The sequence below is a fragment of the Sebastes umbrosus genome, chromosome 14 (assembly GCF_015220745.1).
Source record: "Sebastes umbrosus isolate fSebUmb1 chromosome 14, fSebUmb1.pri, whole genome shotgun sequence".
NCBI lineage: Eukaryota > Metazoa > Chordata > Actinopteri > Perciformes > Sebastidae > Sebastes > Sebastes umbrosus.
Genome location: NC_051282.1, coordinates 15,835,572 through 15,862,940, shown reverse-complemented (window position 1 = coordinate 15,862,940; position 27,369 = coordinate 15,835,572). Strand labels below are relative to the sequence as shown.

The 27,369-nt window shown below is 36.8% G+C and overlaps 2 protein-coding genes across 3 annotated transcripts; one reads left to right on the top strand and one right to left on the bottom strand.

Annotated features, from left to right (window-relative positions):
* Nucleotides 1-876: 876 nt before the first annotated feature.
* On the bottom strand, nt 877-9,429 carry LOC119501779 (phosphatidylcholine transfer protein). The gene is made up of 6 exons (XM_037792381.1): nt 9,115-9,429; nt 7,368-7,485; nt 5,883-5,962; nt 5,547-5,718; nt 4,914-4,981; nt 877-2,592 (listed from the first exon to the last, which is right to left on the bottom strand). Exons 1-6 carry the CDS (start codon nt 9,337-9,339, stop codon nt 2,518-2,520), a joined length of 738 nt encoding a protein of 245 aa, XP_037648309.1. The 5' UTR covers nt 9,340-9,429; the 3' UTR covers nt 877-2,517.
* A 3,092-nt stretch (nt 9,430-12,521) lies between these two features.
* Nucleotides 12,522-16,342, top strand: tmem100a (transmembrane protein 100a). Of its 2 annotated transcripts, XM_037792383.1 has the most exons (3): nt 12,533-12,628; nt 12,715-12,759; nt 14,742-16,342. In XM_037792383.1, the coding sequence occupies exon 3, from the start codon at nt 14,835-14,837 to the stop codon at nt 15,237-15,239; it is 405 nt and encodes a 134-aa protein (XP_037648311.1). In that variant the 5' UTR covers nt 12,533-12,628; nt 12,715-12,759; nt 14,742-14,834; the 3' UTR covers nt 15,240-16,342. The 2 variants fall into 2 exon arrangements, with proteins under 2 accessions (XP_037648310.1, XP_037648311.1); XM_037792382.1 differs by having other exon boundaries at nt 12,522-12,759.
* The last annotated feature ends 11,027 nt before the right edge of the window (nt 16,343-27,369 follow it).

Below are 27,369 nucleotides of genomic sequence, written 5' to 3'. Positions count from 1 at the left end.
TAGGCTGCAGTAGATATATTAAAGGTATTTTAAAGTGAATTGTGAAAATGCATGTTTTATTATACAGTGCTTAAAAAGACTATGATACTAAGCAAATAAACTGAATACATTTGGTAAGTATTTAGGAAGAAATTAGACTTTCTTGAAGCATTATAAAGCATTATTCTGCTCCAGCACACAGATCTGCTTTATAAATTACATATCCTGTGCTCTCTTAATACTTAATAGACCTTAATGGACCCCTAATAGGCCTGAAAATAGCTAATTTAATTGTGACACCGCTTCCAGCTTTGCCACCAGGTATATAGGAGTGTCACATTGCTTCGAAATTTCTCTTGTGTTGTTCTTTCACATAACTAAACCTATAGAAGTGTAAAAAAAAAATACAGTAGGCCACGTCAAAGTATTCCAAGGGACATACATGAGGGGGTTCCCAGTATATTCTCTATTTTGTAAGGGGTCCTTGGCTGAAAAAAAATGAGAATCTCTAGATTAAATAACAGAACCACCTCTCTGTAATACAATTCGATAGCACCACAAATTGCATCCTCCAAAATGATCCTATAGTTGAATCAACACCTCTCTAAAACATTGTCAACACAAACTGAACATTACAAACTATGAAGGTAGAATTTATTGCAGGACTGTTATTATTAGACTGCATTAGTTTTAGTGAGTTGTACCTAATAAACTGGCAACTTTAACCAGCATGTCAATGTCAAACACTGCATTGCATGGTAGCATCCCATCCGTGAGACAGCATGACAGTATACACACCCATTGACCTTTTGAAAAGATAATATTACATGTAAAGCATTATTGTGTGATAGTGGATGTGAATGTGTATGCTGGAGAAAATGTCACAGATTACAGTAGTAAATTTAAAATGAAAGTTTATTAATTTCGATAACACTTCAATATTACATAGTAATAGGCTTTTCATGACCAGATTATTCACCTGCATCAACAGGAGCACTGAGGTACAGCCTAAATCAATACAGTATACTGTACCTTCCATAATTAATCAGCATAGAGTATCATAACATGATCTTTGCATAAGTAATGAACCCATGGAAATAAATCACAAGAAGATCTGCAGGCAACATTCCTCCAAAAGTGCAGATTTGTTATTTTCACTTTATTATAACTAATGAATGAATTCCAGTGAATTGAGCTGAAGATTCTAGTGTTTCCAAAACATACAGTACAATAAATCTGATTATATTGCATCCATCACATTTATACAGAAGCTCTGAGAGAAGTGAGAAAAATAATCAGGTGATCCATCCAAGTTTGATTTAAATTGTTTTATCTCCTGTGTTTATAAAGAAGGATAATAATTTATTGTCATTCTGCAACATTGATATACATAACATCATCTTTAAGATACGCCTTTATTTTTAAATTCCCTTGGCATGTCCGTGTCACCATTTACGTCCAAGCGCACCTCCTTCCTACACATTCAAACAGTGCTTAAACATGAGAAATGTGAACAACAGAATGTCTATTTGTTTTCTTTTTATTAAAAAGAATAGATTGTTTTTCATTTAAATGTCTGGAAGAGCCCAGCAACAAAATTGTCAAATCATTTTTTAGTTGATATAAATGTAACTGACTGTGTTAAATGGACATATGATATCGTCTCATATCGATCACAGGCCCCCAAATTGAATCAAATCGAAATCGTATCGCGGCACTTTTGTGGTATCATTGTTGTTGTAATACTCATTTTGGCCACAAGAGGCTGACGAGCACCACTACTCCATGTTCTAAATAGGGCTAAAAGCATTCATGTTTTCCCGAACGGCAGATTAGCGTTGATTAATAGACATGACAGTAATGTTACATAACCTGCTAACACACGATATCTGTGCCTTGTGATTAGAGCGCATGGAGAAATTAAAACTCACCTGGAAGAAAACATAAATGCTCCTGAAAAAAATAAAATCACCTGTCATAAACACAGGAGACAAAACTATTTAGATCAGATTTAGAAAATGGATCGCCAGAAAAAAAATGTCTGACTTGCCTCTCAGGGCTTCCATACATTTAAGATTTAAAGTGCACATTTAAAACAAGGTAAAAGGATAAAATCCTATGCAAGAAACTGAACTAATTTGAACTAATCATGTTTAACCATGGAGGCCCCAAAGTAATAATATATATTGAGTATTTTGAATAAACATTAAAAAAAAGCTTAAATATCCTATGAAAGCCCCTAAATCCCGGAGTGACTGAAGGTTAAAGTGATTGCACAGAAAAGACAATACAGTATTGATTAATACAGTACAATGAAACATAATTGATTTCACACCAGCCCAGTAATGAGGTCGGCCGGTCATGCACATCATGCCTGAGTCATCAGCATGCTACAACGACAAGTAGCAGCCCACACCATGCCACATTCACCCCATACAGAAAAGTGTAATTTGATCATACAGCATCAGAATACCTCCCAAAACTAAAACAAGAAAATTTAAACTGAGCCCTTGTGCATGAGCCACTGTCCAGTCACATTCATTTGGCCTGGCAGTAGTCGCTGTATTTGCTGCAGGCCTTCTGCATGTCTGTTAAGAAACCTGGAACCCCAGTCTGTTAAAAACAAAAACACACAAAGAGCATCCATCATGAACACATGTGCGTCAAGAAGACCCACCCAGGTGGGGCAACAAAGAGAGGAGCTTGTTGACATCACCCTGCAACACATCTGCTCACAATAACAATGGAAAACTATAAAAGCATGGCAGATAGATGGAGCTCTTCGAGGCCTGAGAGTGAACCCCTTTTAAAGCTCTCATCAAAGATCTGCTTGAGTAGGTCAACGACGAACATGTGTGCACATTTTGAAGATTGTGGCGTGCTGGTGGGAAATGGTTTCTTCACGACTTCCACATGTCAGTGAAAGTTTTCCTTTGAATAAATTTAAGTCTAAAAACACGATATCGTCGCAATATTTAAAGATTATTTTGTGGGGCTTTTTGCCTTTATTTTGTGGCGGTACTGATTTCCCCAGACTGTAGTTGATCAGTCAGAAGACTGAAAAACAGTTCCCATCCACATAATAATATAAAATAAAATGCCTCCTTAATAATAATAATGATAATAATGAACAAATGCCTCTACAATAACAAACAATTAAGGAAACTGAAATATTGGTTTTATTTTTCCTTTTACCCTCCTTTAAAGTTTTCCCAAATAAAATACACTAAAAGAAATGGGTATAAAGTGTTTCATTGAAAATCAACAAATGACTAGAATAACAAAATAAAGCCTGCAGGCGTTAGGCAAGCCAGATTCCTCCACAAATAGCACCTAAACGTCCTAGTGCAGGTAACCCAATTGATTGGTATTTATTTTGTTTCCCCAACTAGGATAGTCACACTCTCAATAAACAAAACACAAAGAGCACAGAATCTCAAAAGGGCCTAAAACAGACCAGAGTTTCTGGTTTGGCTGATAACACATGTTGCATTGAGTGAAGGAGAGATCAGAATCACCCTGGGTGTGCAGGTTCCCTCCTCTTTTAAGCTCTACAGAAAGGGCGTCGTTACACCCTGATTGGCCAAGAGGGGAATGCACCAAGCTGCCCTCAACTATCATTTAAGAGCCAGTCCCCACACCCTGCGCAACAGGTGAACTGAATAACCCTCTAATCACTCAGCAATTCAACCAAAAAAACACCAGGGAAAAGGGAAACAACAGCAAGCACCAGAGAATTGGCAGCTGCTACAATTTGATAGAGATAGTGATAGTCTTGACATGCAGCAAATGGCAGCAAATGGACTCAGCCTTTGTCGAATGTACAATCCATTTCAAGGCTTTTTTCTTTTTTTTAACAAGGTTGTCCTCTAAGGAAGTTAGCATCACCCTGGTTCCCTCGACAAAAAGCCAATGGGATTGTTCCATTGGGTTTTGGATTATTGCAGAAAATAAACTCTGAGGCAAACAAAGGTTTATGATACGTACACATTTTGTTCAGCAAGATAATCTCCACAAAATGAACACCCTTTTTATGACTTTTGAAGTGTAAATGCACTCACCAGAATTAAAAAGCTAACGTTAGGCTATAAACAAACTACACCACGGTCACATGACTTCACGTCACCACCACTAAGCTGAAGGCGGACGAGTCGGCGTGATGACATCTTGTTGTCTCATTTAGCCACTTGTTAGCAACCGCCTTTTTAAAGACACGTAAAAGCTTCAAAATTCAAGAGTGGGATATGTACTGACATATTTTATGTCGTAGAACAAAACGTTAAAATCTCTTCAGCTTGCGTTAACCATAGAAATCGAAAAATGTCAGCCTGATGTTTTAATGTGGACAGGGAAAACCAACTTTCCAAATTCCTTTTTAAAGGTGGTGATGGAGAACAGGAGAATTTGTTTTCCTTTTGTTGTGGATGTCTTAGAGTCACATGTGTCAATACAAAACCACCTCCTCAATATTTTACACTCGTAGTCTGTGTTTTTCATTCCCTTGTGCGGCTAAGGCAGAATAATCCCCACAGGCAGCCATTCAAATCCTACAAATCCCCGTCTTTGTTGAGAAATATCTTCAAACAAAGCTGGTTTACATAAACTAAACCCTTTTCTTTCTACTGTAAATCATGCAAACGTTACATTGGAGATTTGTTGGTCACTATATTGTTAATTTGCTTCCAAAATATGAGAATAAAATATTTATAGACTAAAATCTGCACTTTTTATGTTTTAGTGAAACCTGAATTCAATCCAGTCGTGTTAAGTTACACTTTATTGATCCCAATAAGGAAATGCTTTGCATGTGACCCATCTGTAACTGCTCAGCGAGGCCAGCGGCCCTTAAGCTGCTTAATGAGTCATTCAGGTTTAAAGCTGTAAAGGTTTTATACTGGCACTGTTTGTATATAAAATGACCTGCATACACTCACCTTTGCTGCCCAGTTCACCAGCCAGGTAGGAATACTGCCACCAGGGTTGTCAAAGTAATTCATGAAAACTGGAACAAAACACATGAGTTCATTCTTGTTATTAGTGCTGCAGCTAATGATTGCATTTTTTCAATAAAATAAATAAATAAAATGCATTTATACAAGTTTCCAGAGCTCACATGAACAGTTCAAAATCAAAATAGAGGGCTGGGTGATAATTGTATCATGACAATATGGTCATATAGTGTTATTGTTAATAAAATTCTGTTTAAATTAACGATTTCAAGCCAATTTCAATGAAAATCAAACACATTTCATTCGAGTTTTTCCTATGAAATGAACATTAACTTGATTATTTTCTGTATTTTTACATATATATGCCTCATCATGATGTATATTAATATTAGAAAAATATTCAAATTAATATTACAATATTCAGTTCAGCCATATTGCCCAGCCCTATTACAATTAAAACTAGATAAATGGCTTAAACATCTGATGGATTATCCTTTTTTTTATCAATTCAATTCATAATTATAAATATTTTTCTGTCAAGCAAATTAATCATTTAATAATTTCATCACAACATGCTATTCATTCATGTGAAGTGGCAATAGTATCATCATGTGTTACGTTTAGTTCCACAGCCTCCATCGCTCTCCATGGCGACGCTCTGCTTGTAGTCTTTGACACGCAGCGTGCCACTCTTTTCTGCACACGGTATCTCTGGCGCACTTCTGGCCAAGGTCACCCAGATCTTCCTGCCGTCCACCTCCAGGTCTCTGCGCTCCCTCATGTACACGTACTGAGGTTTGAGCTGTTAGGGAAGACACTGGAAAATATGCTCTCCTTTATAGCCTGATTTCAACTCTATAAACCAGACTTGGTGCTCAAAGGGAACAACCTTTAAGTGTTTGTCCAGGAGAAGTGTCTGCATACTGAATGTATTTGTGTGGACCAGAAGGATACATCTCTGTTTGACAGAGGGAATGGGTATTTTACTTCCCAGTAGATTGCCTTCTGTCCACTGAAGTCCTTCTCATAGAGCTCTGAATAAAAAGAAACAACAATGACATTAAAGGTCCCATATTGTAAAAAGTGAGATTGTCATGTCTTTTATATTATAAAGCAGGTTTAAGTTCTATATAAATACTGTTAAACTATCAAAACGCTCAATATACGGAGAAGTACACACAACCCGTATTCAGAAATTGAGCGTTTGAAACAAGCCGTTAGGATTTCTGTCCATTTGTGATGTCACAAATCTACAATATTTAAACCATTACAAGGTTTTTAAACGTAAACATTCTAAATGTGTCCCAGTTTATTTGCTGTTGCAGTGTATGTAAATAACATCAGCTGACAGGAAGTAAACATGGACCAAAGCTGTTGCCTAGCAACGCAATTCCATTGCAATTCCATTGAAATGCACTAAAACGGAGCATTTCAGACAAGAGGGTATATACAGGTATATTCAGGCAGACAGTACGAGGAAAATAATGTGTTTTTTGAACATTACAGCTTGTAAACATGTTCTAGCAGAAACACAAAATACAAGTATAAGCCTGAAAATGAGCATGATATGGGACCTTTAAATAAAAAAGCAGCTAAACATCAGATGTTGTAGAAGTGTGTAATGCCGTAATGTCTCTGAAGATGCTTTGTTATATATATATATATATTGGGTTTTTTTCATCTCTTATGGAGAGGAAAGGAAATGAAATGGTTATGAAGGCACACTTGAAATACTGCCCATGACCAAATTGTGCAATTAGAAGTAATAATAAAACAACTGCATCCCCCCCAAGTAGGCTAAAGTTGGATCAGCACAGTACAGTTTGTCCTCATCCACATGAAATAGAATTGAGAAATACAGTAAGAGAGTCAGATATGTGGACTGCACTCGATTTTACCTCCTTTTACTCTTCACTCCAAACAGGTCACAGGCTATATTAGCAAGCTAACGATAGATAGATACCAGAGACACCATAGCAAATACAAGAAGAATCTGCTACCACCACAGACAACAAGACTTTGGAAGGAAAGGCTACTTCAACTACTACCAATTTCAACAACTATGATTCAAACTGGACTTTAGTTTCTAACAAACTAGGCAGCTACAATAAAGACAACAACATGTTACCTGCAGGTTACTGTAGCGGTGCATGAAGACAAGGATAACAAATTAAAATTGTTATTTAGTGTATAAAAAACAAGCCTATATATGCAGAGCACTATTTCAAGACAAGATCTAAGAAGGCACATGGAAAAAGCTATGACAGCCAACAAATAAGTCATTTATCCGCCGTGAATGTCAGCAACTTACTGCAGAGCAGAACTAATGACACTCATGTGAATATGATTATTAAGCAGGAGCAATGAGGGAAAAGTTGATTTGGATGGAAAGGACGATGACAACTTTTGCTTTAAGCTACTGTTTGTTTGTTTTTTTACCTTTCACATATGTATCCCAATGTTTCCGATAGGGCAAGTCCATGTAGACATCTGCACACAGCTCTGCAGTGCAGGAGGTGAGCACACCAAAGACTTTGTACTCATAAAGTCCAGTTTCCTGAAAACAGCACATGAAAGTTCTCTCTTCCAAAAGCAGACTACATGCCACACCCACAGTATGTAACTAATAATCCCCAAACCACACAACTCTGATTAGAGCCGGTCTGCGTTACACCCTCTCTCACTCCTATGGATTTCATTCAAAAGTGCATAAACACGTCTGAGGAATGTGTGTCTACGTGAAGAGAATGTTAAGTCAAACCAAACTCCATTCACAAAAACATCAGTTTAAGTTGTCTTGTTTTCCCTTGGCGGTGGACAGCACATCAAGGCCTCAAACCTATATAATTATTAGATACACTTAAAATATTACATTCATGATAAATGGCCAGAGCATTATTAGGAGTTTTTCCGGAGACTCAACCAGTGTGCCATCACATCATTCTTACGTTTTAAGCCAAATGTGAAAAAGATTACCTTGATGACTATCCTATAAATTTAATTTAATTAAGAAACTGAATGATTTATACAAGACACAAGATTGTTCTCAACAACACGGGAATAAGTTCCAATTAACTGAAAATAAAATATGATTTAATCATATTTGTTTATCGTGAATGGAACTTTTAATTTCTTAAATACAGCACATTTTAAAAAAATATGAGGGTGCCCACAGATGTCTCAAAATTCACAGAACATATTATTTTTCCGATTTTTCTTTTTTTAAATACTTTTTATCGCAAATTACTTATTAATTATACATCCACAATAGGTGCAGTATATATTTGCAATTTTTGTTCTTGTATTTTATACACCCAGTGATACATACAAAACAGAAGAATAACATAGAACAACTAGTAAATGGATAATTGAGGGGGAAAAAAGAAATAAACATACATACACATACATACATACATATACTGTATAATATATATATATATATACATACATACACACATATATATATATATATACACACAGACATACACAAATATATAGTACATATACACACATTTACATATACATACATTCACCTACACATACATCAAATATACACATACACATCTACATACACATAGTCCATATATGCATACACATGCAAACATGTATACATACTATACGCATATATACATATTGTATGCACATATTATATATTTTTTGTATCAAGAGCAGTGAGGGAATTGAGATACTTCCTGTATGCAGTTTTAGATTAAAATGTAATTGTATTTAATTGTTTCATTGTTGTTCACCTTTTGTTAAAAAAATGATATAAAAGCTGCAGCCTTGATGTGTCAGGTGCATGCCGAATTAAAGGGTGGATGTTAATGATTTCATAAATGCATTAAATCAGGTTGGACGATGATGCATAATGTGCACAGAGGAGAGGCAACATTAAATTGACAGATTTGTAAATGGAGTTTGGTAAAAAGAAAAGAAACCGGTACAGCCGGTCCGACAAGCTCTCTCGCTCAGTTTCCGGATATTTCCCCTGTTGTCCGCTAGGAAATCACTGCTGCTGGTGTGTTTACTAATGTTGTCAATAAATGCATTAAAGATAAAGATAAAAGCATGTTTTGGGCAGAAGATAGAGGAAACCGCTCTGCAGAGGAGACTCATTCATTGAGTCGGTCACTATAGCAACCGTCTTCCTGTTGTCATAGCAGCACTTTTATTCATGTGTCTGTACCTTGTCATAGAGCCGGTAGATTTTGACTCCCATCGTCTCGGTGAAGAGCTCCCATCCTCCGTCCAGCTGCGGCTCATCCAGCTCTCTCCAGGCACTCTGAAACTCCTCATCTGTAAACTGCAGCGACATGACGGCAACTCTCCTCTCCTCTACCAACACCTGACGACCTGTCACGAGGCAGGGCACCACGCTTCCGGTCACCGGTTTCAAAATAAAAGAGTTCATGGAACACGTTTAGATTTATTGAACATTAACTTGATTGTTTTCTGTTTTTTTTTTTTGCATGTATTTGCTTCATCATGATGTATTAATATTAGAAAAAATATTAAAATTAATACTGCAATATCACTCACCCCTGCTGCCCAGTTCACCAGCCAGCCAGGAATACTGCCACCAGGGTTGTCGAAGTAATTCATGAAAACTGAAACAAAACACATGAGTTCATTCTTGTTATTAGTGCTGCAGCTAATGATTGCATTTTTTCAATAAAATAAATAAATAAAATGCATTTATACAAGTTTCCAGAGCTCACATGAACAGTTCAAAATCAAAATAGAGGGCTGGGTGATAATTGTATCATGACAATATGGTAATATTGTGTTATTGTTAATAAAATTATGTTTAAATTAACAATTTCAAGCCAATTTCAATGCAAATCAAACACATTTCGTTAGAGTTTTTCCTATGAAATGAAGATTAACTTGATTATTTTCTGTATTTTGCATATATTTGCCTCATCATGATGTATATTAATATTAGAAAGATAATCAAATTAATATTGCAATATTCAGTTCAACCATATTGCCCAGCCCTATGACAATTAATTTAAATTTTAACGTTAATGAAATTCTGTTTAAATTAACAATTTCAAGCCAATTTCAGAGAAAATCAAACACATTTTGAGTTTTTTCTATGTAATGCTTAACACTGGAACAAGTTTAGATTTATTGAACATTAACTTGATTATTTCTGTATTTTTGCATATATTTGCCTCATCATGATTAATATTAGAAACAAAATAAAAATAATATCGCAATATTCATTTCAGCCATATTACCCAGCCCTATTACAATTAAAACTAGATAAATGGCTTAAACATCTGATGAATTATCCCTTTTTTTATCAATTCAATTCAAAATTATACATATTTTTCTGTCAAGCAAATCATCAAATGCATCATCATTTATTTTATCTGAGGATTTAAATTATTGTTATATATTTGATATTCATTCAATTCAATTATGTCGCTGTATTACAGTTTTTCTCAGTTGCTTTTGGCTCATTTTTCAAAACAGTTTCTCTAATCTTTAATGCAATTGTCACAACTGTTTGATGGGACATCATAACTCTATTGCATGTCTGCAGAAGGGTAGTAACTCACCCAAAACACTTCATCATGCTTCAAAACCTTGTTATTGTGTCAGTATGTTGGCCAGTGGTACCAAAATGAAAAGTTGTTTTGTCATCATGTGAGCCATACTGGTTCAAAATGATTAGGTGTTTTTTTCATCATGGCAGTCAACCCTGGAAATGTTTCTTATATAATAGTCTCTGTCAAGTCAAGTCAGTTTTAATTTGTATAGCCCAAAATCACAAATCACAAATTTGCCTCAGGGGGCTTTACTGTACAATCTGTACATGAAACGACACCCTCTTTCCTTTACAGTGCAACCCTGTCATCGGATAAGGAACCCACCCCCAAAAAAAAAACATTTCAACAGCGAAAAAAGAAAAAAAAATGGAAGAAAACAAACAGATAGAGCTAGAGCAACACGACCTCCTCTCCACGCCAAATAGTTAGAGCCAGAGAGACAAAAAGATAGAGTCTGTTTTATTCTAATGTTATTGACACTGACACTAACTGTATATAAGAATGTCAGTTTGTCCAGCTGAATGCTGTTGTGTATCGCACTGAGCTTTTTAGATTCCCATTTCAACGGTAGGTTACATAAAGTTTACTAGGAAAAATCCATACTGTAGTAGCTACACAGATGACAAGGGAGGGAACAGCCCCAGTGTAAATGTATTTACAGTGTGTACAACAGGTGTGTGCGCCTGCGACCGTAAATCAATGACTGTTGTGGGACATTTATGTAATCATGTCAACAACAGCGATCCCTGAGAGAGTGTCACACACAGGTCTCACATACTGGGACAATGTGGTCAGCATTGAAATACATATACTGACTCTTGCTGCACTGACCTCTGCAGGTTGCAGGTATAAGCAGAGCATTCCACTTCTCGTGTGGTCTATCGACTGTTGACTTTAGTGTTTATGCAGCTTGACTCACGCTGCTTTTTCAGACAGCACCTCCATTGTTTTCAATGTAAATAGTCTAGTGTTGTTTTTGTCTGTCTCAACTTGTGAGTCCCCCCAACTTTATGTTGGTGACATACTGAATCACTGGACGAACCCTTTAATCAGTCATTATGTTGTAGTAGTGTCTTCCTTTGTGCTGCATATTGTTGATGATGGTGAATGTGTTTATTTTTAGTTTTTGTTGAGTTGCAGTTTTTTTTTCTTCTTTTTTGTGTGTTGTCAAACTGTTGATTTTTTATTCACATAGCTACAAACATATAATACAATAAATGAATAAGTAAATAAATAAATACAATTAATAAATAAAATTAATTGAAATAATAATACTAATAATAATAGTAGTGCTACTACTAATAATAATAATAATAATAAGTCCTTCTTCTTCTTCTTCTTCTTCTTCTTCTTCTTCTTCTTCTTCTTCTTCTTTTCATGTGTTGTCAAACCGTTGAAGATGTTTTCTTCACATAGCTACAAACGTATAATAAAATAAATAAATAAATGGATAATTAAATGAATACATAAATATAAATTCAAATGAAATGATAATAATAATAATAATAATAATAATAATAATAATAATAATAATAATAATAATAATAATAATACATTGTATTTATTGTCTCAAGGTTGGTAATATAACATAATATAATATAACATAACATAACATAACATAACATAACATAACATAACATAACATAACATAATATAAAATAATATAATACAATATAATATAATATAATATAATATAATATAATATAATATAATATAATATAATATAATACAATATAATATAATACAATATAATATAATATAATATAATACAATATAATATAATACAATATAATATAATATAATATAATACAATATAATATAATACAATATAATATAATATAATATAATATAATATAATAGTGTCAGTGTAAAGCCATCTATAGTATCGGAAATAAGCTGATTTTGATTTCAAAATAAATGCATCCAAGGAAGTGAAAGTAATTGCAACAGTATATGAGATTTATTTTGACATGTATGAGCGGAAACGCTTATTTCCCCTCATTGTTTATAGCTTGCTGCTGCGGTCATCGATACTAGTAATAGTTGTTGTGAATGGGGATGTGCAGTCTGAAGAGGAGACTTCAGGAGGACGCTGCTGCTCATGAATGGATTCAGACTGCAGACAGACAGACAAGAGAAGCGGTTTGTTAAACAAGAGTTAAACACAGAAGAAGAAAACAACATCCACGTTTAATGAGATGAATCTGACTGAATATTTTATGACTCAGAGACAACAGAGAAGCTCTTCATACGACATGGAAAACGGCTGTGAGGTAACTAACCTTTCTTCTTTCTCTACTGAGCTTTTTGTTAAACATGTCCAGTACATTTACCTCAGTGCAAATAACAAGATCAAGTTTTCCTTTAAAGGTAATTCATTCATGTGTTACCAGCTGAAGCCAGACTCCATAGAAAACCAGTTTATATGGTGCAGATTAATGTGCTGGAAATTATTTTGAGGATCTTTCTAAATAATAACTTTTTCCTTATTGTCACTTACAGTATCATAAAGTAATCAAACATTAAACATGCATGTAATAAATAAATAAAATACTTATTATTGTGGACTGTTGGAGCTGAAAAAATAGTTTAACATACTTCAACTGCACTTTTGTGTTTTCTCAAACTGTTTTGGCTTCACATCTTGAAAATGTTTCCCCCCAAAATGCTGCTTTTTCTGTAAATGTTCATTTCCAAGTGAAGAGAATAAAAGTCTATAAACTTTTGAGCATTTCAGCCAAAGGCTGTTGTTTTGCTTTAATAGTTTTTAGAGTCATAAAGAGGCGAAAGACTGCAACACTTCAAAAGAAAAGAGCAAAGATTTGAGAAAAGTCAAAATAAATAGCCTAAAGAGTATTTTATGGAGCAGAAATGTTTCTTTTTCTAATTTTTGTTACTTCTTGCAACCACTATTTTCTGAAACAGAGGTTAAATTAGAGCACAACTAGCATTATTTTCACCATTTTGTCAATAAAATGTCAGATAACAATGAAAAATGCATAATATATAACAGTATAATAAATATAATTTCCTACAGCCCAAGAAGATGTGTTCAAATTGCTTGTTTTATTTGACCAACAGTCCAAAACCCAAAGACCCAATCCTTTATGACAAAGAAAAGCATCAAATCCTCACATTTAATGAGCTGGAAACAGCGAATGTTTGGCATTTTTGCTGGAAAAATTAGTTTGGTTATCTATTATTATTATTATTATTATTATTATTATTATTATTATTATTATTATTATCTTCACTCTGTCAGGTTTAAAATCCTGGTTGAATCAGCCAATTAAAAACTCACCATGTGTCATATTTTTTCCACCCAAGTTGCTTAAATCTGCACATTTCACCCAAATATACTGTAACTAACGGTTATTTTCATTGTCGCCCAATCTGTCGATCATTTCCTCAATTAATCGATTAGTTGTTTGGTATTTAAAATTTCATAAAAAAGGTGAAATAAGTCGATCAGTGTTTCCCAAAGCCCAAGATGACGTTCTCAAATGTCTTGTTTTGTCCACAACTCAAAGATTTTCGGTTTACTGTCATAGAGGAGTAAAGAAACCAGAAAATATTCACATTTAAGAAGCTGGAATCAGAGAATTTTGACTTTTTTTTTAATTACTGAAATCGATTAATCGATTATCAAAATAGTTGGCGATTAATTTAATAGTTGACAACTAATCGATTAATTGTCGCAGCTCTAGTAGTAGTTATGGTTGACGTTCCAGTTTGGGAACCACTAGTCTGAAGCATGTCATACTTCTGAGTTAATTTACAAGCGAAAAGCTCTGCTCTTTTAATGAAAATTATTAAATAGCAAGTGTTTTAAAACCCTGACAATGATGGAAAGTCTAACTGACACTGTGCTGCCCCATTTATTGTCACTTAGAGTCTGACGTGAGGGGGGGGAGGAAGAATGAGTGCTTGTGAAATTGCTGGTGATTTCGAAGCTCCTCGCATTTCACGGAGCAGTTTGTAATGTCATATCCTGCGCTCTCCAGGGAATGTCTCAGCTCGTGCGGGGCTGAGTGGTCCTGCGTCATTCAGACAACTCCTCTTGACTGGGTCAGGAGGCGGTGGTGGCTGGGATTGTGCAAAGAGGTTACTTTAAAGCAGCGTGGGGCGGTCAGAAAGTGGTGTTGAATTGTGAAATGTCGTGTTGAACTCTAACAAAAAGCATTCTGCAGGGAAAAGGTCTGTGTGTCCAGTGTTGAGCAACTCACTTCATGAATGGTTTTCTGTCTCCACACAGACTGGGAGACCCTAGCGAGGAAAAGAGGGAAAAGGGAAAACAGCGAGGAACCATCTGTGGTTGGTTAACAGAAAAAGGCTCCTTGATCCTGCAATGCCAGAAGAAACTAATGAGGACGCCATGAGAACGCCAGCGACCCCAGAGAAGGCCAACAACAACGAGAACCCAGCAGCAGCAGCCACCACGGTGAACATCCCCCTGGTCAATGAGATCCAGCTGACTGCAGCCACCGGCGGGGCGGAGCTGTCCTGCTATCGCTGCACTGTCCCGTTTGGCGTGGTGGTCCTCATCGCCGGCATCGTGGTCACCGCCGTGGCTTACAGCTTCAACTCGCACGGATCCACCATCTCTTACTTCGGCCTGGTGCTGCTGTCGGCCGGACTGGTGCTCTTAGCGTCCAGCGTCGTCTGCTGGAAGATGAGACTGGAGAGGAAGAAGGAGAGGCGACGGGAGAGCCAAACCGCCCTGGTCGCGAACCAGAGGAGTATTTTTACTTGAACTAGTTGGACAACAGGAGTCTGAAAAAGATTTCAGATTTTTGAGAGAACCAGCTGCGGACAGATGTTGTCCAGCATGTGTTGAACATGTAAAAGCTTTGACCGCAGACTCCCTAGGCCCAGAACGTAAAGCTTTGAACACATTGTGAGGGATTTATTTGTCAAACGGACGTGCAGCATCTGGCGAGCTGGGAACGCCGCCAGAAGGAATGTATCACAATTAAGATGAATTACCACTGTGCGAAGCCATGTAGAGGAAGTCTCCCATTAATCTGCTGTTGGATGTGGCGGCTTTGATTGTAATGGGAGGGATTGTGGTTTGAAAGGCCCAGGAGAGGAGAGCGGGAAACACAGGACAATGATTCATGCCTCATTTACAACACGTCATCTCAGCGATCATCTCATGGGGAATGATTATGGTACTCGATGGGAGGATTTTCTTTAAAATCTGCCAATATATTCTATGTCATATGGCACATGATATTAGAGAGAATATTTAACCTTATATATGTATTCTCTTAAAGCACTTTGATTATCATAATCATCATAATCAGTATTAAACAACGTTTATTAACTAATTAAATAAGTGATACCTCCAGAGTAGTTTTGCCTGTTTTTGGCAAATTTGGGACATCAAAATGAATATTGTGTTGGGTCACTTATTGTCTTCCATACTGTAAAGAAATATTAAACGTAGCATATGTTTTGTTTCCATGTAATCATTTTGCATGTATTGGCTGTTAGCAGGACGTCATGAGGTGTAATAAACTCGTTGATACACAAACATGCAACAGTCGGAAAGAATGAGGGTCAATGATTATTAGAACCTGATCGATACTGATATTCAAGGGTTAATGGAATGGTTCAGCATTTTGTGACATACGCGTATTTGGTATTTGGAGTGAGATGAGAAGATTAACACGACTCTAATGTCTGAGGTTGATATCAATGTTCTCATTTTACTCTTGGAAAGAAAGCGAATAAGCCTTTTTCCCAAAAATGTTCAGCTGTTCCTTTTTAACATTTGACGATATATGTGTCAACATCTGACAGATACATAACCTTTTTGCACATAACTATATAAATAAACATTTTTGATGAAGATTTCTTAAAGGTACTATATGTAACTTTCATTAAATCCTTGTTGTTAATGACACCGGTGGCCGTTAAGTGAACTGCAGTCAGCATCCTGTTGCTTATGTACGTAGGCGCAAGCAAGCATCCTGGGCATCGGCCAAAAAAGTGACGTGACATTACATTACAATCATATATCACCGTTACTATGTGTAATGTCCAATCCCCATGATACCAAACAGATCACCCTTTCGCAAATTACTTCATCAGCTAACGTTACGAAGCAAAACCAACCCGAGTCCTTCATATAGAAATCAGTCCAAAGGCTGTTATAGGCATCCGAGAAAATCTCAATGTTTGAGTTACATTACAATCATGTTCACACGATAGCAATACAAAGTGATTAATACATGTAAATTGTTACATACAGTACCTTTAAATGTGATATACTGAGCGCAACATTTTAAACTTCAGTGCCCTCAGGTGGACAAGTGATACAATGATGACACTGTTTGTAAATCACCATGAGCATCTTCAGAATTTAGTGAAATTCATTGAGGCTTTTACTGTTGACTCTTGATAAATTGACGTCAGTGTTTGTATTACTTAGAGGCGGTTTATGTTTTGGAGAAGAGATGAGTTATTATGTTAACAATCATCTCTTTGCTTTCGGTTGCTGAACTGAAGGAAATGTTTCTTTCTCTCATGACGTACATGGGTGTGCCCGTCAGTCTCCATACTCAAATAAATACAGTTGATCACTTAAGATAATCAAACCGAATGTTGTAAGTGCTTTGAATTGTTATTACAGTGCAGTTGAATGAATAGGATTTATAGATGTCATCACACTTCATGATTGATTAAAGGGGCTGTTAACTCAAATTACAAAAAAACAGTTTCCAAAAATCTGTCTTTGAGATTTCTGCATCCTTCACAATAACAACAATACACAATAAAGGGAAGTGGAATTTTGTTTTAGTCGTGCCCAAAGCATTGAGAAATCACATTTAAGAAATTCAACAGCAACATCTCGCCAGAAACATTGTTCTCGTTATGTCCTAAATTAACCACCGGGTATATTTTTCTTTAGAGATGGTCACTGTGTCAGATGAGGTGATCAGAGTTATAAAGAGACAAGGCAGACTACATACAAATCATAGCTCACCATCTTGTGATTGGAAAGGAGGTGACAGGGATCAACTTCACTGTTCCAACAATATCATTCCTCTTTTGCTTCGTCATGTTGCGTCTTATAAAGGTTGCCAAACTAAGTGAGAAAAGGCATAAATATTTTGACAATCTTTTTGTTGTGAGGCGTCCCAGATGCTGCGTCAGTTGTCTTCCATTGTGACTCTACATGGGATAAGATGTTTCATTTTGATTCCTGACGCCACATCTGTCGGGTCGTCATATCGTGTCTGATCCTGGCATCACCGTGAATAATCCACAGACCTTAACAGTGAACAGTTTGGAATTACTTTCTATCAAAGAAATAGTCCCGTGAAATGTGTGTGTGTCATCCAGAGTAACGACAACATTATTTCTGCATAGATGTTGCTGTTTAATATAATAATTTATTATAATATGTATAGGCAGAACTCTCAAAGATATAACTATTTCAAAATATCGGCAAATAAAACCCAAAACGTTTTGATGTTTTTTGGAGCTTTCAGCCACGTCTTCCTCACACCAACTACTGAACTTCCATGCTTAAGTCGTGTGATAATAACATACACTGCTGAAGGCCACAAGATTTTTTTTGTCAAACTGAAATGTCAAGAATCAAAATCAAAGCCAGAAACCAGTAGATATAGTGATAAAGTATGTTTGTTTTCTTATAGTTTAGGAGGTGAACTGACCCTTTAACTATCTGTTGTCGCACTTCATTCATCATAATATGGTGCGACTGTGTCTTTGCATAATTTATTTCACCGGTTTATAAATCGTCTAAATAATAATCCGCTCATTTCTCTGCTGGCTTCTCCAGATAATTAAACATCGAAATCTTCCGTGGTAAAAGGAAGTTGAACTCTCCTGTTTGACCCTGTTGGGTTTAAAATAGCCTGGACGTGGAAGTATATTTATAGGCAGCATTTGCGTTGCTATGCGTCCCCGTGACACCAGACACTACAACTAAATGGTTTTCTTGCGTCAGAGGAGAACCTACAACACACTTTGTCACTTTTGGGAGATCAGCTATAACAGGCCGTATACCATACGGACTCAGATCAGTAACACATTTATGGGACACATGACCCAGTGAGGTTTGCGTCTCCTGCCTGCTCGTCAGGTTAGAGAGGAAGGCCGACTGAAGCTGGAAAAACGGGTGACTTGATATGAAGTTTGACAGGTGCTCTCCACCGGCGTCTTTACCCTCTTTACACACTGCTGGCACCTCATGCAGGACTGTGTGCGTCACTTTTGTGCCTCGCGTGGTTGTCATTCCTCTCAGTGCCACGTTGCCGCCGGCTCCGTTTATCAATAAACAGGAAGAAGAACTAAAGTCCTCTCAGTGAAATTAGTTAAGAGAAATACTCTATCACAAGTCAAATGTACGACTTAAGTAAAAGTAAAACTACTATTAGTAGAATACTGTACAGTATCAAAAGTAAAATAGCTTATTGAGTTACATTTTCATTGGTGGAATACTTTGTGTCCAGTTTTGCGGGTTTACAGATCAGATAAAGAAGACAAGGGAGAAAATTAGGAAAGATACGACAGAAAAAGGGAATAAAGGAAATTATTAAGGGGCCATAGGAAGGGAAGGAAGAAAAGAAAGTAAGACTGGAATGTAAGAAGGAGCCTAGATGGAAGGAAGGAAGCAAAGAAAGAAGGAAATAAATGAGGAGAAATAAATAAAAGAAAAAGAATAATGAACAATACAGTGTCACGGCAGTTCGTGAAATAGAGGCGAAATTTAATCTATTTGATTCGTGTACATAGACATGAATTTCCCTTTTTTTCGTGACGCTCAGCACGACTTTCAACAACGTATTTTTCGTGCTTTTTCCGACGAATGTCCAGCAACACGTGACGCACGTGTCAATTTCCGTTCCAGTCTTTTCAAAATACTTAGTTAGGTTTAGGAATAGATTGATTTGGTTAGGCTTAGGCAACACAACTACTTAGATAGATTTAAGAAAAAGATCACGGTTTGGGTTAAAATAACACCAGAAACTTAAGTACAGAAGTTACGTGACAAAAACTACTTAGTTAGGTTTAGGAAAAGATCGCGGTTTGGGTTAAAATAACACCATAAACCGTAGTACAGTACTGTAATGAATGGTAGACAGATGGTAGGAAGCAAAGAAAATAGAACAGAAGAAAATAAAGGAAACCAGGAAACACTGGAAGGAAAGAAGCAAATGAATGATGAAAGGAATACAGGAAAAGAGGCCAGAAGGAAGTGATCAAAAAAATAAATTAGGAAAGACATGAAGGAGAGAACGAGACAGAAATAGACTGTAAGGAAAGGACAGAAGGGAGGAAGAAATAAGGATTCAAAATGAAAGATAGGTGTATTATGGAAGAAGATACGATTTTAATGATACGATATTTTATGATTTTCTCTCATGCTGGATGTAAAATCTGACTTTGCAAAGCAGGTAGAGTTTACTGACAGCAGCCTTCAGATAAATGTAGAGGATTAAAAAGAACAATAATTCCCTCTGAAGTTCAGTCGTGGAAAAGTAGACAATATACAAATGACAAAGTAGGAATTCTCTTAAAATGGAAATAAGCTGGACTTACCAGTCAGTACAGTACTTGAGTAAATATACATTTACTTTCCACCTCTCTCAAAGCCTAACAAGCTGAAGTCTGAAATTCCAGACTTCAACACCAGCGATAGCACATTGTTCAAATCCAACACAATTAAACATAATGAGCTCAGCAGTACAGGGATCCTGGTCCAGGCTGAAGCAGACCTGACCTGACAGCCGTCCCACCGGCCCACTGGATTGAAGTGACATTTTTTCTAGAACAACCTGGAACACAGAGAAGCCAAATGTTCTATTTGACCTGGTCCAGGTCGTCTGATTGTTAACGTTATTTGTCAGTGCTCTGTAGCTGGAGAAAAGAAAAAATACTGTGTTGATAAGATCTGTTCCAAGAAAAGGCTTTGAGTTCATGAGAGCAAAGATAAACCTCGTGGGTGTCAGGAGACGGAGATGGAAGATCAAAACTAAACTCAGGAGATTTAGGCAATCCTTTTTTATCAGATTGTAATAGCATCATCTTTCATATGAGCAGTTTCATTTGGCTCCAGAATCCACGTGAGTCTTGTTTTGTTAGTTATTCTTCTCTTTTAGTGTTTCACTGCAATGAGGCTGTATTTACCCACAGAGGAGCCTAGTCTCCTGACTGTTCTCGTACACCATTCGTAGCTATATCTACAAAAAGTAATGCACTGTAATTCATAAATATCCCACAGAATCAAAGTAATTGTGAGCATTCGACCAGAAGTCAACTTTCATTTATGTCTCACATAACTTCTATACTTAAGTAACGCCACTTCCGGAGTTCTTTTAACCCAAACCAAGAAATTTTCCTACCAAGTAGTTTTGTTGCCTAAACCTAACCAAGTTGTTTCCTGTGAAGACGGATGTTTGTTTTGAAAAGACAGTATACATGTAACGAGCGGAAACTGACACGTGTTGCTGTACATTTGTAGGAGAACGCACAAAAAATGAAGAATAACCTTTCGTAAGATATCATACGAACGGTTGTATGAGGATACGTGTGTACAGTTTGACAGCAAACGCAACATCTGTCCTGCAGTGGTTTGACTTTTGAAATCTAGATACAATGAAAACGTGGGACATCGTTTCAATGTGTGGGACGTGGGACAAGGGATAAAAATGCTGTGCAGTCCCTCATAAAGTGGGACACCTACCCTAAAAGTAATTGGGAATGCTGTTTAGTTGTACGGGAATGTCATTTTGTAGAAGACAGAGTTGCACAGTGGTGCTTTGAACTAAAATGCTAATATCAGCATGCTAATATGCTCACAATGATAATGATAACATGCTGATGTTTAGTTTGTATAATGTTTACCATATTTACCATCTTAGTTTAGCGTTATTGTGTTTTATCCTGAGGGGAACATGAATGTTTGTACCAAATTTCATGGCGATCCATTCAATATTTGTCAAGACATTCAGTTTAAAATCTCAAATGTGAACCTCATGGTGGCGCTAGAGAAAAAGGTCAGAGGATCACCAGTCAGCAGGATTCTTCCTCTGAGGAAAATAAAATTCATAATATAAATAAATGTCTGTATTGCACAGGATGTGTGAACGCGTTGACCTGCTGGTGGCTACAGAAAGTGTCAGCGGATCACTAAAGTCATTGGGATTCATCCTCTGGAGACCATGAACATCGGAACCAAACTCGTGGACAGACAGACCAACATTGCCATCCCTGTAGAGCCATGCTGCTAGCAGATCTTGAGTGAAAACATCTGGATCTGGTCAGAGGTCCGTACACATGAACAACAGCTGTGCTGTTGTGGGCGTCTCCGCTGCTAGACGGGACGCCGCCCACTGGAAGGAAGTCAAACTCAGAGCTGGGCATAAAGGTGAGCCAAGCTGTGACTGTGAAACGCTGCTCAGTCTCACGCACCAGCTCAGCTCCTTCCTGCCCAGAGAGGTGTGTCTGCTCCGCGATCACTTTCTTTGTTGTGAACATCAGATAATGTTATGATTGATGCGATAAAGAAAATAATAATGAAAAGTCATCCTGAATACTTTAACACATTAACTTCAACACCCTCAGACTAAGACTGAGACTTGTAATTTTGACTTTAATTGTTGTATCATTTATATTTTTATTTCTAGTCTTGTTTTTATTTTCCTAACTACTTTTTTTTATTATTTTCTCTATTTAGATGTACTTATTTCTTATTTCAATACCTGAATTTCCCCTGTGGGGATCAATAAATCTTATCTTATCTTAAAGCTATAGCCATTTAATGACACCATATATATTTATTGTTCTAGAAAGTCTTTGCTAAAAAACAAAAACACATAAAATAAACAAACAATCCACACTCTGCTAAAATATTAGAAAGAAAGCAAGTTGAAGGCACTTCCACATTGGCTTCACTTTTCAAATCTGGAGGTTGTTTATGTGTTTTAAAATTCAACTATAAAATTTAGGAGATCACCAAAGTGATTATTATTTACCCCGAGGGGGAGCTGAATCTTTCTGCCAAATTTCAAGACAATTCATCCAATAGTTATTATTTCAGCCTGGACCAACAACCATGCTGCTCGCGACCCAGTTCGTTTGAAGCATACTGATGCCTTGAGCCAAAAAATAACAAGGAAAACATTCAGCATGCGCAATCTTCCTCTAAGAAGGTCTCTAAGATACTTTCAGTCAATTATGGATCGTTGTCTGATAATACAATCTTCTTGTTACAAGCTTATGATGGCTTTTTGACACTTTATCCCACAAGGCGTTCGTGTAAGAGTGCCAAACCTCTCCATTCAACATAATCAGAGCCAGCAGTGTTTTACAGTGTGACAGTGGCGGTCCCTGACTCTGCACGATATGCTCTCTCTACGGTTCTTTCATGTGCTGCCAGTGGTTCTTGGAGTGTCTGAAGTGTTGGCTGGCCACGGTCCCGGAGGTGCTGCCGCCTCGGTTCGCCCTCATTCCACCACATAATAAAGAGAAAGCTCTTCCTGACCAGTTCCTCCCATTTTTACAGTAAATCCCATTTCAACAGGACGATGGTGTCATCTCCAATACAACACACATAAAACATTCTCCGTCAAAGCTTTACACAAAGTCTTTGGAAAAACCAAGAAGCTTACTAGACATAATACCCGTTGTTCCCTGATATACAGTAAATAGATAAATAAATATCATCTCTAAACTTTCGCTTATTTTTAACTTTATTTTTTATAGCAAAGTGCTGTTTCAAAAGCAACATCTGGAAAAAACAACCTGAACAGACCTAATGTAACAGCTACTGAAAAGAAGACAAAATCAATACCTCACCAATAACTATTCAACACTGTAGTCTCTATGTGGCATTTTAGCCTCTTTTAGCTCATTGTTTTAGTTTTACAGCACAAAACATGTTTTGGGTCAGTCTCATTGTTCTCAACCTTGATTGACAAACAAGAAAATGTGTGTGAATGATAATGCGCAAGGCATTTAGCGTGCAATAATAACGCCTGTTTTCCTTTTAGCGTGTCATTTTCACGCATTGTAGTCTATACTGACTGCAATATAAATGCATTCGCGTAAATATGCTACGTTCAGAGCTAGTGACGTAGAATAAAAAGCGAGAGAGACTGCTTATGACGGGCAAGAGGCAAAGTGGATGGGTCCAACAAACACAGGTCTTTCAACCAGGAGACCGGTATTTTGTTTTGCAAGTTACGTTAGTGATGTTTGTGTTTTCCGCACTTATGTTTCATTGTTTCCATACGTATTTTACTTGGTTTACATACTTATTTTAAGCACAACCATTATGTTTTTCCTAAACCTAACTGCGGACGTTACCATAGTTTTGTTGTGTGGCGTACAAATGACACGTGAAAAGCCTAAAATGCGTCACAGAATGTCCTCGTAATGTCGTGCTATTTATACGGCTTACCGTGAGACCGGGTTGTTCCTCTAACATGAGCCAGATAATTTACTCAGGAGTTGGTGGAGACCAAAACTGAACAAAAAAGAGTGAATACTGAACATTCATCAGGTAGACACAATGGGATGACAATGTTTCTCTGTGTCTGCTGGATGTGTCAGTAAGCAGTTATAACCCTCACACTTTACGCTCTCTAGTTTTTCTGCCCTCTAGTGGCCAAACAAATAAATTAATGCAGCTTTAAAATGTTCAATGCAACTGTAATTTTGGCTGCTGGAACACAACTTTCCATCTGTTCAACACTGCCTTTAATTTAAAAAAAAAAAGCAATGCATTCATCATTTTAACAGGGAATTTTTACCGACAAACCAAATGGTTGAGATGTTTGTCTACAATGTTGATTTTAAGTAAAGTTATTTTCTTTTGGTAAAGTAAGAATACAGACATTTAATTATAAAAACATGACAGATTCTGGTGTCTGATTTCATTTCAGTTTATTGAACTGATGTTGCATTAAAGATGTTGAGAGTTCACACCCATGACCTGCGTGTTCATAAACCGCTGAAATGGAACATTAACTTTCCAATAAATTGCTTTTAATCTTCCTACTGTCTTTCTTGTCCCTTTCCAATTGTTTCTACCGTGACCTGTCACTTCCTAAATAAACCCAGGGGTGAAATACTGTCCAAAATTGTCCTTTGTTACATTTTCCTCCTTGAGAGCAGGGATGTAGAGAAGTGTGTAAAGCCACCTAGAAGCACATTTTGCCCATCTCGCAGATAAGAGGTTTTACCACCTGAAGGGCTTGTAAGAACACAAAAAAGATAATCCGACCACTTTATTCAGTGCTACATCATATCTGAATCTTTTTTCTACAGTTTAAAGTTTGTGGTCAACAGCAGAGGAGGAAGAAGAACGACAGAACAAAAGGAAAGTCAACACCCTGATGACCCATCAAGCATCAAGAATAATTACGTCCATATGTGTGAGGAAAAAAAATCCTGACCAGTTGTTTGACTTCTCTTTAAACAGGCAGTTTGTTTGGTTTTTCCCACAAACTGTGGTTGGTGTCACCTCCTCTGACGCACATGCATTGCAAAAGACAGGAACAATTTCATACATGACTAATGTGTCAGCCTCCCACTGTACAAGAGTGATGAAATAAAGTAGATGGCTGAGAGGCATCTGTGAATAAAAAGCCTGTTTTTATATAAAACTCTGATCCTGTTTCCTGTTCTGCTCCTAAAATGAGTTTGCTAATCAACTCCTACTTTGCTGATGCTACTCGCCTGTTACATAAATGTCTGACGAGAGCACATTAAGCAGCTGAAAACTGTGTCAGTGGTCACATATGATGTTAAAATGGGTGGTTTTAAGCACATTAACGAGTCTCATTTTAACGGAACAAACAGAGTTTTACTGTAATTCTGATGACAATGTGATCTCTGTATTTATAGACCTTTTCAAGACATCTAAAAACAATGATATTAAGAGTTTTAGGGACTTTGAAAACAGGTGATGTCTTTAGATAAAAGTCAGCATGAATCCCCCTTGAAGCAGTAATGAACATCAGCCATGAGAACAATCAAGTGTGTCCTCGTATAAACTATTACCTCCAGATCTCAGAGGGGCTCCGCTTCCCATCGACGGCCCCCAGACAGAGCGGGAAGTTTCATATTCTCCAGAAATCTTGTGCAATGCAACAAATACAAAGGAACTCTTCTTCTTGTTCATAAGAGATCACTATTTTAATTTCTAGCATGTGTCCACATACAAGTACTACTGCAACATGCTCTCATCCCAACTTGTCACACACTCACTAATGCTTTGTCAGACCACTCGGCGTCACTTTTTCCGTCGCAGTAAGTACATGCTTAATGTTGTGAATTAAACAAAAACACTTGTTTAGGATTAGGCAACAAAACCACTTAGTTAGGTTTAGGTGAAAAACATCATGGTTGGGCTTAAAATGACTATGTTTTAATTGTGCAAATGACACTGAACGTTGTGAACACGGGACACGAACAAACAGCTGATTGTAAAGTGAAAGTGAAATGTAATGCACAGGGCAGAAACAGCGGTCTCTGTGTACCTAGTAGAGTAATATGATTTCTCTGTTTTATTAAAGCAACAACCCATAAAGTCTAGAAATGTTGATACATTTACAAGTCTGACAGTAAGTCTTTTACTAATTCAATTTACATTTCATTTGGCACCTGATTAAAACCATAAAATCTTACTGAGAAGGTTATTTAGGTTATTTTTTCTTATGGACTTCAAGGCTTTTCTTTCTAGAGACATTTTTTTTTATAAATGACTGGTGTCACTGTAGAGTACTGTCTTGTCAGAGAGCTGAATCGATTAGTCCATTCATTGATTAATTGAGTAGCTGATCCACAGAAAATGAATCAGCAGCTATTTCGATAGTTGATTAATCATTTAAGTCATTTTTCAAGGAAAACGTTCTTTGTGAAGTGAGAGTAAATAAAATATCTTTGCGTTTTGGACTGTGGGTCAGACAAAAGGAGCAATTTGAAGACGCCATATTGTGGACATTTGTCACTTTTTACTGGTGACGAAACAGGAAGTTGATTAATCGAGAAAACAGAATAGTTGTGAGTTGGCTTGTGCATTTTTTAAACTCCTTTCCCTCCTTGAGCTCTGATGATTTTCCTTATGTAGATTTTATGTTTTTGTAAATGCTGGCTACAGTTTTCCTCATGATCAGTGAGTTGATTAAAGACAGGAAGGGAGGCAGAGGAACTATTCACCAATAGATATTTAACAATATTTACTACATCCTTGAGATTTGGAGAAGTGAGTCTCGACAGTATCTTATTATAGGACAGTCTTGGCAAATATAAACCATTTGTCCTCCGTCTGTAAATAGAGTAAACAATTTGAGTGGCTCAGGGAGGAAATGAGAAGGTGTGTCTGACATGACGGGTCATTTAACAAAGACAATGATGTCATAGGAAGTATCGTCTTCACAGCTCTCGGTTTCCTTTTCATCTGAACAGCTGAGCTACTTTGTGGAGCTGAAACGTTCCTGTCCGAGCTTCATAAACCTCAATAAATCGTTTAACACATAGTTTATGTAGACGGAGGATGTGTTATCATGACCTTAAGATGGAGATAAGTTCTGTCAAACTTTGTGAGATGGTTCAGACTCCCTTATCTGATGAAGAATGACATATGGTGCACATCTGTTTTCAACCAGTCTCAGTTACAGCATGAAGATTACTCCCCCTTCATGCAAAATCAGCAGCGGTGGTTTTTTTCTTGGGTTCAGTTGTGTTTTCTGAAGACAGATTTCTGGGTTTGATTGTGCACTTTACACTGTATATCTTTTATAGTCTTTATAGAATTTGGGACAACTTATTTTTGCATTATAAGAGCACTAAAAGTGTATTTTATTGACTTTCCCTCAAGAATATCATCAGGTCATAAAATT